Below are 12,121 nucleotides of genomic sequence, written 5' to 3'. Positions count from 1 at the left end.
TAGTTTCGAGCACTTGAGTCGCACTAATCTCGTCAGATAGGAACATGAATGGACGCTGATAGATCGCCTAGAAAATTGTTATCAAAGGGTAATGCTGACGTGTTCACTGCAATTTTAATTATAATAAATTATGATATCGAAAAACAAATTTTCATTCGTATGCACAGTTAGGTGTCTCTTCGTACATTCAAGTTACCCTTTGACCTTATTAGAAAGATGGCATTATGTCGCAATTAGCTATAAATATTTAAATAAATTTCTAGCTTGAATGTCTTATGGTGAATGTCAATCGGACAAGTCGAGAACAAAGAGATATTCTCTTTGAAAAATATATTATTGCTTCATTAAAGTTTTTAGATTTCTATCTAAAAATCTTTATCCTTGTCACAGCTATTAATGTCGTTTTTATTCGATTCTGTGATTCTAGTTTCCTCGGCAGGGTAAGCAGCGTTCCGGCAGCGTTTGGTCTAGCAAATCATCCCTGAGTACCGGATTTCGTTATCACGGCGGAAATATGATTCCTACTACAACCTTACCAAGTCCAGAAACTGCGAGAACGTATCTCTTCGAAGGTATACATTTTTTTAAACCGGATAAAAGTATTCCAGGCGACTACGATTATCCATAAATATTTAGCTAATCATTTTCTCGCGTATTAATAAACTTTGAAATCGAAACTATTATCGCGATTTTTTAGGTCTGATTGGAAAGGAGAGGTCGCCCTTGTGGGACGAAATGCAATTCTGGGAGGACGCCTTTTTAGATGCCGTGTCGCAGGAACGCGACATGATGGGCATGGATCAAGGACCCGGAGAGATGGTGGAGAGGTAAGAGACATCCGTAAAATATTTGATGAAAATAAAACAACATAAATTCTGAAAAATAAATAATACGATCATATTCTTCGATTAATTTAAAATAAAAGATTAGAAAATTGGGGTAAAAGAAATGTTGATTTTGTTCAACATTTCTGTTAAGGAAAATGTATACATAATAGTATATATAATAAAAACGATCAAAAATAAATGTAAAAAATGCATCAAAATTATTATCAAAAAATGTGTCACACGACACAGATACAAGAGTTTAAGCGAGAGCGAAAGACGACGATTGGAGCACGAGGAAGATAGACTATTGTGCACTCTGCTGCACAATCTCACCGCTATTCTGGTAATGCTGAACGTCGACAAGGACAAACTGAAGCGGAAAGTGCGCAGACTATTGGGCAAGAGTCACATCGGCCTCATCTACAGCCAGGAATTGAATCTACTTCTCGATCAAATAGATAATCTCGTAAGTGTTCTGTAAACGGCTGTCAAAAAATTGCGATCAACACGCGTCTTCCTTCTTCTTTTCTTAGCACGGAAATGACATCGATTTGAAGCCTCTGACGTCACGACAAATGCATCGGCAGTCGTTCACCGTGCATTCGGGGGTCGACGCTGAGGGTGACCTTAGGTTTCTCGAGGTCCGCCACGACGGTCTCGTGCTGAGATCGGTGAACGGTGTGATAGTTGAGCGTTGGTGGTACGAACGCGTGGTCAATATGACATATAGCCCGAAGAATAAGGTTTTGTGCTTGTGGAAGAGAAGCGGCGGCGATACGGAATTACACAAATATTACACCAAAAAGGTATGATACATCCTTAAAAAAAGAGATTAAGCGCCGATTGTTCCAGCCTCTTGGTGAATTTTACCTGACAGATAGCATATCCTCGTCTTTTTTCAGATAAGTTAAAAAATAAAGACGAACATATGCTATATGTCGGGTAAAATTTACCAAGAAGTTGGAACAATTGACCCTAAATAAAGAAAGAAATTAATTCTTCTATATATACTCCTTGTATAAAATTTCTTAATAATTTTAAATATCTATTTTTGTGAAAACAAAATAAAAAAAAAAAAATATTAATGTTTTTTAAAATATAAAATTCTCTAAACACATGTATAATTTGTTTTAAATATGTAGAAAAAAATATAACGATACTCATAAAATATAAATATATATAATACTTCAAGTTAGATGAAAGTTTGCTATCAAGACTGAGATTGCACCTAAATGCTGTCAATAAAATATTGCGTAATTAGATGTGTAATGAAGATGTAACGATCGTTTTGCAGTGTAAGGATGTGTACTACTGCATAAAGGACGCTATGGAAAAGGCCGCGGCTCGCGGACGAGGCCCGAACGTGGGGTACGAACTCGGGGGCGAGTTTCCGGTGCAGGACATGCGAACGGGCGAGGGTGGACTTCTGCAGGTTTGCATGGAAGGCGTCGGTCTCCTCTTCGCAAACAGCAAGGTATGACTCGCACATTCGTGTAAAAGTCGCATACTCCTCTTACGGCTGTGATTACGGTGCGAGGAGAATCGAAAGGTTCGGTTCTTCCTCTCTTTCTCTTTCTCGAGGATTGTGCAAACTCGTTTATAAATATATATATATATTTATACATATATAATTCTTTTACGTCCAATTGTTTGTGTCATGTTGAATCGCATTTGACATCATATATATTTATTTAGGACTTTGATTTGATAATTATTATATCATTTTTCGCGTGTAATACAATACCATATTTCAATTATATATATATATATATATAAAATGTATCTTCTCTGGCCGATGTTTTATCGTTCTACTCTTTTTATCAATACGTATAATATAATATATTTATTTCAGCCAGATCGAATATATATCAGAGAATATGTTATGTTACCACGAGCTACGGATTCGTTCGAAAAAAAAGAGAGAAAAAATATTCTTTGTTTCGGTTCGATAAAAACGCAATCATGGTCCGAGGTAGCATTAATGTGACCTCGATCATATAACATCGTATAATGATACTGAATAAATATTTAAATGGAACAGTTTTTTATCAAAGGGAAAAAAAATGTGCAAACACGCGACAACGTTAAATCTCGAATTGAAATAGATCTTGTCGTCGTTTCTGTACCGCTCTTTCTGCCATTCATATTCTCTCGATCATCGAATATTCTCTCTCTGTGTTTTTTTTTCCATTATTGCATTGATGCAAGGACCACTCAATATTATCTCCCACTGCTACCCATTACAATCTGCTTAATTAATTTGTATCTCTGTACTGTGATTTATCGCGTGGTCCGTGATAGGACAAATTGGGCTCGTCGAAAGGTAGTTTACCCGGCAAAAATATTCACTTGATTTATTCCCAAATTCGTCAAAAAAGGTTCATGTGTGTGATATCAGGATTTTTACCAATATATCTCATGAGGAAATAATCCGCGAAAATTACGTACGCACGTACTTGTAATATAAATCTGTATCGATACAATTAGAGAGACTGTATACAAGAAATGAAGAGATAGCACAAAACTTTTCTTATTTCACTAAAAGAAAAAACCGACATTACAAACATAACTATAGGCGCATATATATACAGAATTTTGCACAATAATCGCGTGTTTTTTTTTTAATTGCAGATTCCTCGAGCAGATTTAACGAGTCAATTTTTCTCTTATAAAAATGTATGTGTTGTATATCACTTGTTTTTTAATTACGCATGCGATAGAATGAAAGTCTTTTCAACAAATTAAGTCTTGAATTTATTAATAAATATATTATTTTGGTATATACTTATTTTAATAAAATCTAATTTTCAAGTCTAGTTGACATTGAAATGTCTAACTTGTCTTGAAAAGGAGAAGATTATAAAAGCGGTATAGAAATGCAGAAATTGTCAAAGGAAAAATTGATTCAAAATTGATCAAGGAATCCATAATTTTAAAAGAAAGCACGCTTATTCTGGGATATTCTGTATATATGCACGTCAAGATATCTCACTTGAATATGGTCCACCTAAGCTTTGCAAATTTATTTTATTTGCTTTTAACAAAAATATTCAATAAATTATTTGATTTAGACAAGAAATATGATTATCTCGTGGACAGCAGAACAATCACAAATAATATGCAAAAAATGGGCCCTATTGGATCATCTACCAGTCTAATTATCCATTTACATACACGTAACACGTTTCATATATATACACACACATGCAACTCCTTCTCAACGGGAAAAACAATTGTCTACTTGTCGTTAAACATTCCGGAATAATCTCTGATTAATCTTTAATTAATCTCTCGCGATTAATATAACGACACTGATATCCACGCGGGTATTTTAATATTGTGTTCAGGCGTTATATAATCAATGTTTTCTTGCATGGAAGCTCGATGTGCAGTTGCAGATTCTTTTATCTGTATTATATATATAATTATATATTATATTACATTTATATATCATTATACATTTATATATATATATATATAGGAAATATATAAGGTATATAGGGCGATATATATAAGATTGTCTTTTTTGAACACTATACTCCTATATCTTATCATTTGTATTGAATGTTGGATGCTATTATATTTTTTCCATAAGTCTAACAACTCTTTTATCTGTCGTGGTCATATACATATAACGCGAGGAAAGTCTATTCGTGATGAAAAAAATAAGAAGAGAAGAGAAGAGAAGAAGATATAAAGTGCGATAAAATATTGCGACCATACACAGATCGCTGTTTACTCCGACTGCTTAATTTATCGCGTCCGATAAACGGATCGCGGATCTCATTAAATGCATATTTATATATATACATATATATATATATATATATATATATGTATATATATATATATATATATTGGCAGAATCTCTCGCGCGAATGACGAAATATCCGTGGGATATTACGCGCTCGGGATTCCATTATATATCCATTATCTGGATGATCGGGATGATAGACTTTTCTCAGCTTGGGGAACTTTTGAGATGGTCCTTGAACAATGAATATATACCTTGCTGTTTATCCGATTGGCCATGACGTTAGGTGATAAAATGTAGCTGTAATATCATCGTGTACAGCTCTATCTATCTATTCTATCTCTATCTCTCTATACTACATATATATATACTATATATCTTAACTGAGTGGATAACTGCTGTTATCAAGGGTTTTAATTTTCTGGTTTTCTGTTTTCTGTTTTCTTGTCCCCGTCCACCGACATTGCCCTGCGCGGCTGGGCAAACAGGATTTCGAGGTATCAAATCACAATAAATCATTGTTTGTTATATAAATTCAGTATATATGACTAATATACTCAATGTTGGCCGTGTTCCGGAGATGCTTATTTATTTTTACCATTACTTTTGGCCGTATATTATTATTATTATTATTATATCATTATATACTATATATATCTACCTACATTCTTAAATTGCATTCGAATTCACTGATCTGCTCTGTCTATCTTTACTGTTTTTTCTACGATCGATCGGTGTTAGTTGTAATATATATATATATATGTATCTTCGTTACGATATATATATATTATATATATCGTAAAGCGCTGATACCTAAATTCAGGTATTCAGTAATGAACGATGAAATGCAGAACAGTGTTTGCCGCATATATATGAAAAGTCCGACAACATACTTTATATATTGTATATCGTTTAGATGAAATATTTGTAAGTAGTGTTTAGTGCAACTTGTAGAGCGATGTTCGATTTGCACACACAATGCAACTATATATATCTATATAGCCTAATCACTCGTACATGAAAGTATACACAGTCATTATGTCACGATCATCATTACAGCTTCTACGTATTTTTACACAACGTATCGTTCGATAATCGCGGATTAATATATGTTCAGAAAAAGATCGGAATTCTTGATCTATCATTGTAGATCGATAATGCTAAAGTACATCCTGATCTATTTTTCTATCAAATTTCTGAAAATAATTCTGCTCGACAAATTTCTGCTTTTTTTTTAAATTAAGATTTTGTGTTAAAAGAGAGAACGAGCGAAAGATCGCAAGTAGAACGTAATGCGTGTAAGAATCGATCTGTGTTCGTAACGGCAAGTTATAGAATTTATGGTCCATAAAAGCTACTCTTTGTGTAAAATTTCGACCATAAACTTCACACTTTAGCAATATATACCCGTAGTGCCTCTCAACCATCTTTTGCGTATGTCGTAGTCGACCAGCAGAATCGGGGGCAATATTTCTCAAGAGAAATTAAGATGTAATGCGAGATAGATGTCTGCGAAATAGTTACGCAAAATTAAATTGACTCGTTAAAATTAATTACATAAGAGAAATGAATTACATAAATGAGTGCACGAGAAGAAAGAGAGTTCAAATTTGATTTAAGATCATTATTCGAGACACAAATAATTTTTGCCCAATTTTATAAGAATAAATAATTGATCGCGAGAGAATCTTCCACCTCTTTTCGTGGATTTAAACAAAACCGCGGCTGCAAAAATAATAAAAAAATAACGTGAACAGAGCTGTTTAGAACTCTTTAGATTCAAATATACGTATTTATATACACGCGTTTTTGAAAGGTATGTAAACTAAATGAGACAATAATAGAGAATATGCTACCCGATTTATAAGGTCGTGACATGTATATCGCTCAAAATCTACACACTGCTAGTTATGTATAGTAGAGCAATGGTTTTCCTCGTACAGTGGTCGTTCAATATTACGTATCGAAAGGGGATCATCTTCGAGATTATCGTGACGAAAATTCGCGCGTTAGCCCTCAATCTTGTCGCCACGATATTATTATACACTTCTCTGGCATGGCATTGTTAACATAATGTTTCTTGTTTATGACATTTTGTACCGAGAGTCTCTCTGATATATATCCCCTTCGACAAGAGTGAACATTCGTTATCATTTCATATCATCCCCCTCACCCCCTTTTCTCGATTTCTATTGACACCCCCTGCCCTACGATCGATATGTATATCACAACCGTGCATCATTGTCGATCGAACCACGTCCACGTCGGTCTGTATTAGATGATACAATTGCACATTTTGCAAGTTTATATCGACGCTAAGCAATCAGTGACATTTTACGATTGAGTTTAGGCCATCTCCAGAGTTGCCTGCCGCTATATTTCGCTGATGTTGTGCCTGCCGCTGCTGCTGCTGCTGTTTGTCGTCGCTGCTGCTCTGCCGCTAATTTCTCGTTTACAAATTGAATGTATCAAGATTACGATATGACTACTAAATGATGCATGGTGTCTTTGATACATTTTTAGTCGTAGAATAAATCTTAGATCGCTTATACGTCGCTTTGGCTCTTTCACCAAGTTATTTTTCCAAAACTCAGTAGTCGCATAATTTCCTTGTTGTAGAATTTAATATTCTGTGGTATTAATTTACCTCATTAATCTGTTTAATTTTTCTGTAGAAATAATTGACATAAAAATATACACCTGTGTCAATATTTTTTTATATGATATACTATTATTACTCTCTTATAAAAAAAAACGTAGATTTTTAAATATATTTTTCTTCAAATCCTTTTCTAATATCGCATGTTATAATAATTTAGTTCTAATATTGTTCTATTTTTCATTTTTTAAGATAAGCCATAAAATATATTTTTTCAAAGATTATTAGAGATTTTTATATATGCAAAAACTGAGTTTTGTGAAAAAATATTATTTATTGCTTGCTGCTAAATTTGCGATCAAAATGTAGCGAGATTGAGCATGCTATTATGGAGCGATTATACTATCGTAAAGAAATGTACGTTTGCATCTAAAAAACATATTTAAGATTTGAGTTATTCGATTTCGTTTCTTTTCGTTTACAGTTCGAACTCGTATATTTTTGCACATGTAATGGGTATATTTCGATTTTAATATTATGCATTAAATATAGAATCTACAATTTTCAACAGTTTTCTCTACGTAAAACGCGATTCGATGTCTGTCACGTGTGGCCACGAGATTTTCTTCTAACCTTTGTCTTTACGAAGACCTTTTATAATGGAGATAGTTCGAGAAAATAAAGTTATGTGTGCTTAAAGTCAAGAACGCGAATGTTGAGATAATTAAATTGTTCGAAATGAATATTAATGTGTAAAAGAAATGAGAATTTTTTATCAAATTTAAAAGATTTGTTCTGCACAGAGAGAAAACGATATCTTTGAAATTATATACGCAAGAATTTAAATTTGTTCGAGACAAAGCATTTGTATATTTCATTAGAAAAATGGAAGAAACGTAATTTTTTTCTTCGCAATAATGTTATACGAGTATATTGCTTCGCGTTTAATCTGTGCAAATTACATTTATTAATTATTGTGTCTCGTAAGCGACGTATAATAAGTGATGATTTGTTCGATGTACATCACCGTACTTAATACATTAGTAATAAATAAATAAAAGATGACTTTAGATTATTTACTATATTTAAAAAAACAATATATTAAATAAGACAATTTTTTTTAAATTATAAGAAAATTATATAGGAGAACATGTAATTTTATTACATAACTGCATATGCAATTTTGTATGGTGATGCACATTAAATAAGACAAATAATATGAAAGTATATGAAACACACTTTTTGTGCAACACCTATTGAGCGCGTTTAAATTCTCAATAAAAAATAATCTAAAGTTAAACTGCATAATAAAGAATTCTCAATTATAAAAATTTATAAATCTACTAAATATTACATAGATAATCAATTCGAAAAATTAGCGCTCGAAGGGTGAAACAGTCGCTTCTGTCGTCGTATGAGCTTATATCGTCACAATCTCTACAGCAATCGTCGTCACGCCTTTTAAAGAGCTGTTTGCACACACAATTGATATCGGCGCATAACAATAAAATAGATTATAGAGAATCGTCACAAGTGTGCATGATCGAGTAGATCCAGATCTGTAATGCGCGATGCACAAAACACTAACGCAAACCGATTGTGTTATTTGCAGTTTTTTGTAAGACTCGATCATATCCGCAAGTGCTTTACTCAAAAGGAGGGAATCTTTGTTTTGGAAGAATTCAGTAAGTGACACATCGAATATTGTTTCGATTAACGCTTTTACATACGCCGTAGAGATATCCCGTGAAAAATAGAAATTCACGATAGCGATTCACGCTTCCGCTGCAATTTAGTTTTAGTCTCGATGCATTGGTATGTTATCAGATGCCTTTCTGTTACAGATCCTAAAACTAGACAAGTAATTCAACGTAAATATAAGTCACAAATGGTAAGTACCTATTTCATATTCCTTTTTGCAAAAATGTAGAATAATTATCGCGATAAAGAGAAAAAAAGATATTTGCTCTTATAGGAAAAAAAAAATAGAATAAAATATATGCATTTTTATTAAAATAAAATTGCAATTTAATTATTTTTCGGAGTCGCATTTATTTTATTTGAATTAATCGACTAATTATTAATCAACATTTATTTTATTGATTGCATATAATATTACTTTGTAACTTCATGATATTTTACACATCAAAGAGCATTTAATATATGCGTAAAATGTTGATATCGTAATACGATCATACATAAAGTTACATAGGAGCTTTTTAATTGCTTATATAAATATTTAATATTAATCCGGAATCGCTAGAAAATTATGTTTTTAATTTTTCTTGCATTTATCATACATCTGTTGCTATATATTATGTGACAGGCTGAAGAAGCGGTTCGCTGCTTGCATAGAATATTTTCTGTTGCATTTACTCTTCATAAACTCCCGTCGGAGAGTCATCACAAACATAAACACGAAAATGACACCGCAAAATGAAGCTCTTATTTTTAAGTTATTTATTTTTTACACTTCACGTAAGTTCTTTTTTTAATTCTTTTAAGTAAACTCTTATTTATAGTTTTGTAAATTACGTTAAAAAGAGCGTTTCTTATATAAATCAATTTTCTAAATAATATTATTTTATTGCATAATTTAAAATTTATTTAAAAAAAGTAAAATAATGAAATTTAATATATATTTATCTGGTTTTTTCTGAAAACAAATTAATTTCAAAATCTTTCTTTCTCTAAAGAAATTACGAATAATTTGTATAACATTTATATAACGTAAAATATTTTTTCGTCCCTAGGCATCTGATATCTGCTATGCTGTTCTGTGCGTATTTTCTTACGTGGCAGCAGGCTCGGAGCAACGAAAGCAACAAGGCCAACAGCAGCAATCGCAACAGCAACAGAATATACAACGCCAACAGCAACAACAACAGCAGCACACCTTGCAACCCCCGAATGAACAACAGCGTCAGCAGCAGCAGCAACACTCTCAAGCCCGGCATCCCCCTAATCAACAACACAGACAAGAGCAACCCCAATCGAGCAATGTAACAACCCAAATGCACAAAAATACACAACTGGACCCTTATCCCCGTCAACACTGACGCAGGCAAAGACACTCGCTTCCCTTCGTTAGCATCCACGACAAAAATAGTTGCGCCCCTTACGCCTGTCTACCCTGGGTATAAGTGCGCTATACTTTCTCAGAGATTTATTTGGAGACTCGATCGGATGTGGGTAAAAAAACGGTTTCCTATTCTTTTCGAAGAAATAATTCGTTTGATTTCCTTCTTTTTTTTCTTCTTCAAACGCGCCGTATATCAACGCTCTTCCTTTATGGAAGTGAAATCGCTTTGCGGAAAATTGTAACAACTCAGAACGTGAAAAAAATCATATCTAGATAGATTAGTTAATTTAATTCGTTAATATTAGATTTACGGCGCGAATTTTTATTCGGTGGTTAGTCTTGTGTAGTCAATGTGATAGCTGTGGTATTCTTGTATTCATTCGGGTACACGTGGATACACGCGTGTACGCCTCACACCTAAAGCAATTAAATACAATAACTATTCGTAATTGGCGGTACAATTTTATATAATACGCCGCATACAGTGATTGTAATTATGATCGTTCGCGATGGTAAAAAATTATTTATTTTAGCTCGTGTCAAAGTAAGAGCGATTGATGTAGGTTGACAAATTACGCGATTAACTCGCAAACTTTTAATTATCGCATACAAAATTATTACTGTCGTTTTTAGATACTCTTGAACTTCGTGACTGAAACATAGATAACGGCAAGTGGCTTTATCTGTTCGCTATCTCTCTTTTCTTTATATCTGTAATCGAATTTAGCCGATGATTTATACTCTTTTTCGTTTAAATCGAATGTACTGAATGAAATATCGCACAATGTTAGGGAAAAACTGTCGTGTGTAGGAGATGTGTAGAAAAACGTACTGTCGTTCTATGTCTCGAATAACTTGCACGGTGGTCATGGTTGTTTTGTACGGTTTCGAATACAGAAGAAAAAGAATTTCCCTCGGTAGCTCGTAGAGCTCGTTTTAGGGTACATGTAATGTTCCCAAAGTAGGCATTATATGTAATATAATGTAATTCTGTGAAAAAAAGCTCTCGAAACGTAAGATGACACATCTCTGATACCGTGAAGATATACATCCTGCGTTTTCCTACAATTCGAATCGTTAGTTAGGTATCGAAACTGTGGATTTGCAACGAAATTGCGGTTCCAAATCGCAATCGCGATATTTGGAATCGGCACTAAGAGCGTAAAGATGTTTCTCGCGAAAATTATCACTGTATTTTTTTCTTTGTCGCCTTTTTCAATATTCGTTACATTAGGTATACGTGTAAAAAAAAACAAATATAAGAAGAAACGAAAGACCAGTCTAGGAAAAAAGATAGATACACTAGTCGCGAACTCAGCGTGAAATAAACCGTAGTGTACGTTACACACAGATATCAGAAGAAATGATATATTTTCTTGTAACGTAAGAAGCGTAAAGATATTTGTAAAAAGGTATAGGATTTGTAAATAATAATTGGCGATATGTAGTAAACGGTACGACCAGCATCTCTTTTTATTTCTCGTCTTTTAATACGATTATACATATTAGAACTCGCGTTCACCAGCTGAGTTGGAGAGAAGTGCATTTTTAAGAATAAGAGAGAGCGAAAGAAAGAGAGAAAGAGAGGGGGAGAGAGAGAGGGTATGTTCTCTTCTAAACATCTAAAAAAAAACATGTACACGATCCTTGGTACCAAATTTGTCTAAATCCCGATGTTTAGAAGTTCCGTCGTCGATATCACGTTTAGACGATACGTTGATTGATCGATAGTCATTTCGAGATATATCACGGTTATAAAGGAACTTTAGACCTCTAGAAGAGAAATTAATACCTCGCATTGTATAGTTACTCATCCATGTAGACGCCTTATACCCAAAATATACTTGTAGCCAACTCGA

General features: G+C 33.5%; 2 protein-coding genes across 9 annotated transcripts in view; one reads left to right on the top strand and one right to left on the bottom strand.

The window, feature by feature from the left end:
* Sf2 (splicing factor 2) overlaps positions 1 to 12,121 on the bottom strand; it is a 31,638-nt gene that overhangs the window by 5,943 nt on the left and 13,574 nt on the right. The gene's annotated exons all lie outside the window — the stretch shown is intronic.
* Positions 1 to 12,121, top strand: part of Rab3-gef (Rab3 GDP-GTP exchange factor) — a 24,929-nt gene extending 12,808 nt beyond the window's left edge. For 6 of the 8 annotated variants that reach the window (XM_083033228.1, XM_083033242.1, XM_083033250.1 and 3 more), the window contains 9 exons: positions 428 to 572; positions 698 to 827; positions 1,077 to 1,293; positions 1,361 to 1,633; positions 2,122 to 2,301; positions 5,070 to 5,078; positions 8,793 to 8,865; positions 9,025 to 9,071; positions 9,934 to 12,121. In XM_083033228.1, coding sequence (XP_082889354.1) covers positions 428 to 572; positions 698 to 827; positions 1,077 to 1,293; positions 1,361 to 1,633; positions 2,122 to 2,301; positions 5,070 to 5,078; positions 8,793 to 8,865; positions 9,025 to 9,071; positions 9,934 to 10,239 — 1,380 coding nt within the window. In that variant the 3' untranslated portion in view covers positions 10,240 to 12,121. Of the gene's footprint in view, positions 1 to 427; positions 573 to 697; positions 828 to 1,076; positions 1,294 to 1,360; positions 1,634 to 2,121; positions 2,302 to 5,069; positions 5,079 to 8,792; positions 8,866 to 9,024; positions 9,072 to 9,506; positions 9,659 to 9,933 lie in introns of all 8 variants that reach the window. The other 2 variants (XM_083033277.1, XM_083033233.1) reach the window with 2 other exon arrangements.

Source organism: Prenolepis imparis, unplaced genomic scaffold (genome assembly GCF_030444845.1).
Source record: "Prenolepis imparis isolate NDT839.2.m4 unplaced genomic scaffold, iyPreImpa1.0 SCAF_1, whole genome shotgun sequence".
In the NCBI taxonomy this organism is placed as follows: Eukaryota; Metazoa; Arthropoda; class Insecta; order Hymenoptera; family Formicidae; genus Prenolepis; species Prenolepis imparis.
The sequence above is the reverse complement of the archived record's forward strand: the minus strand, read 5'-3'. Positions and strand labels throughout refer to the sequence as shown.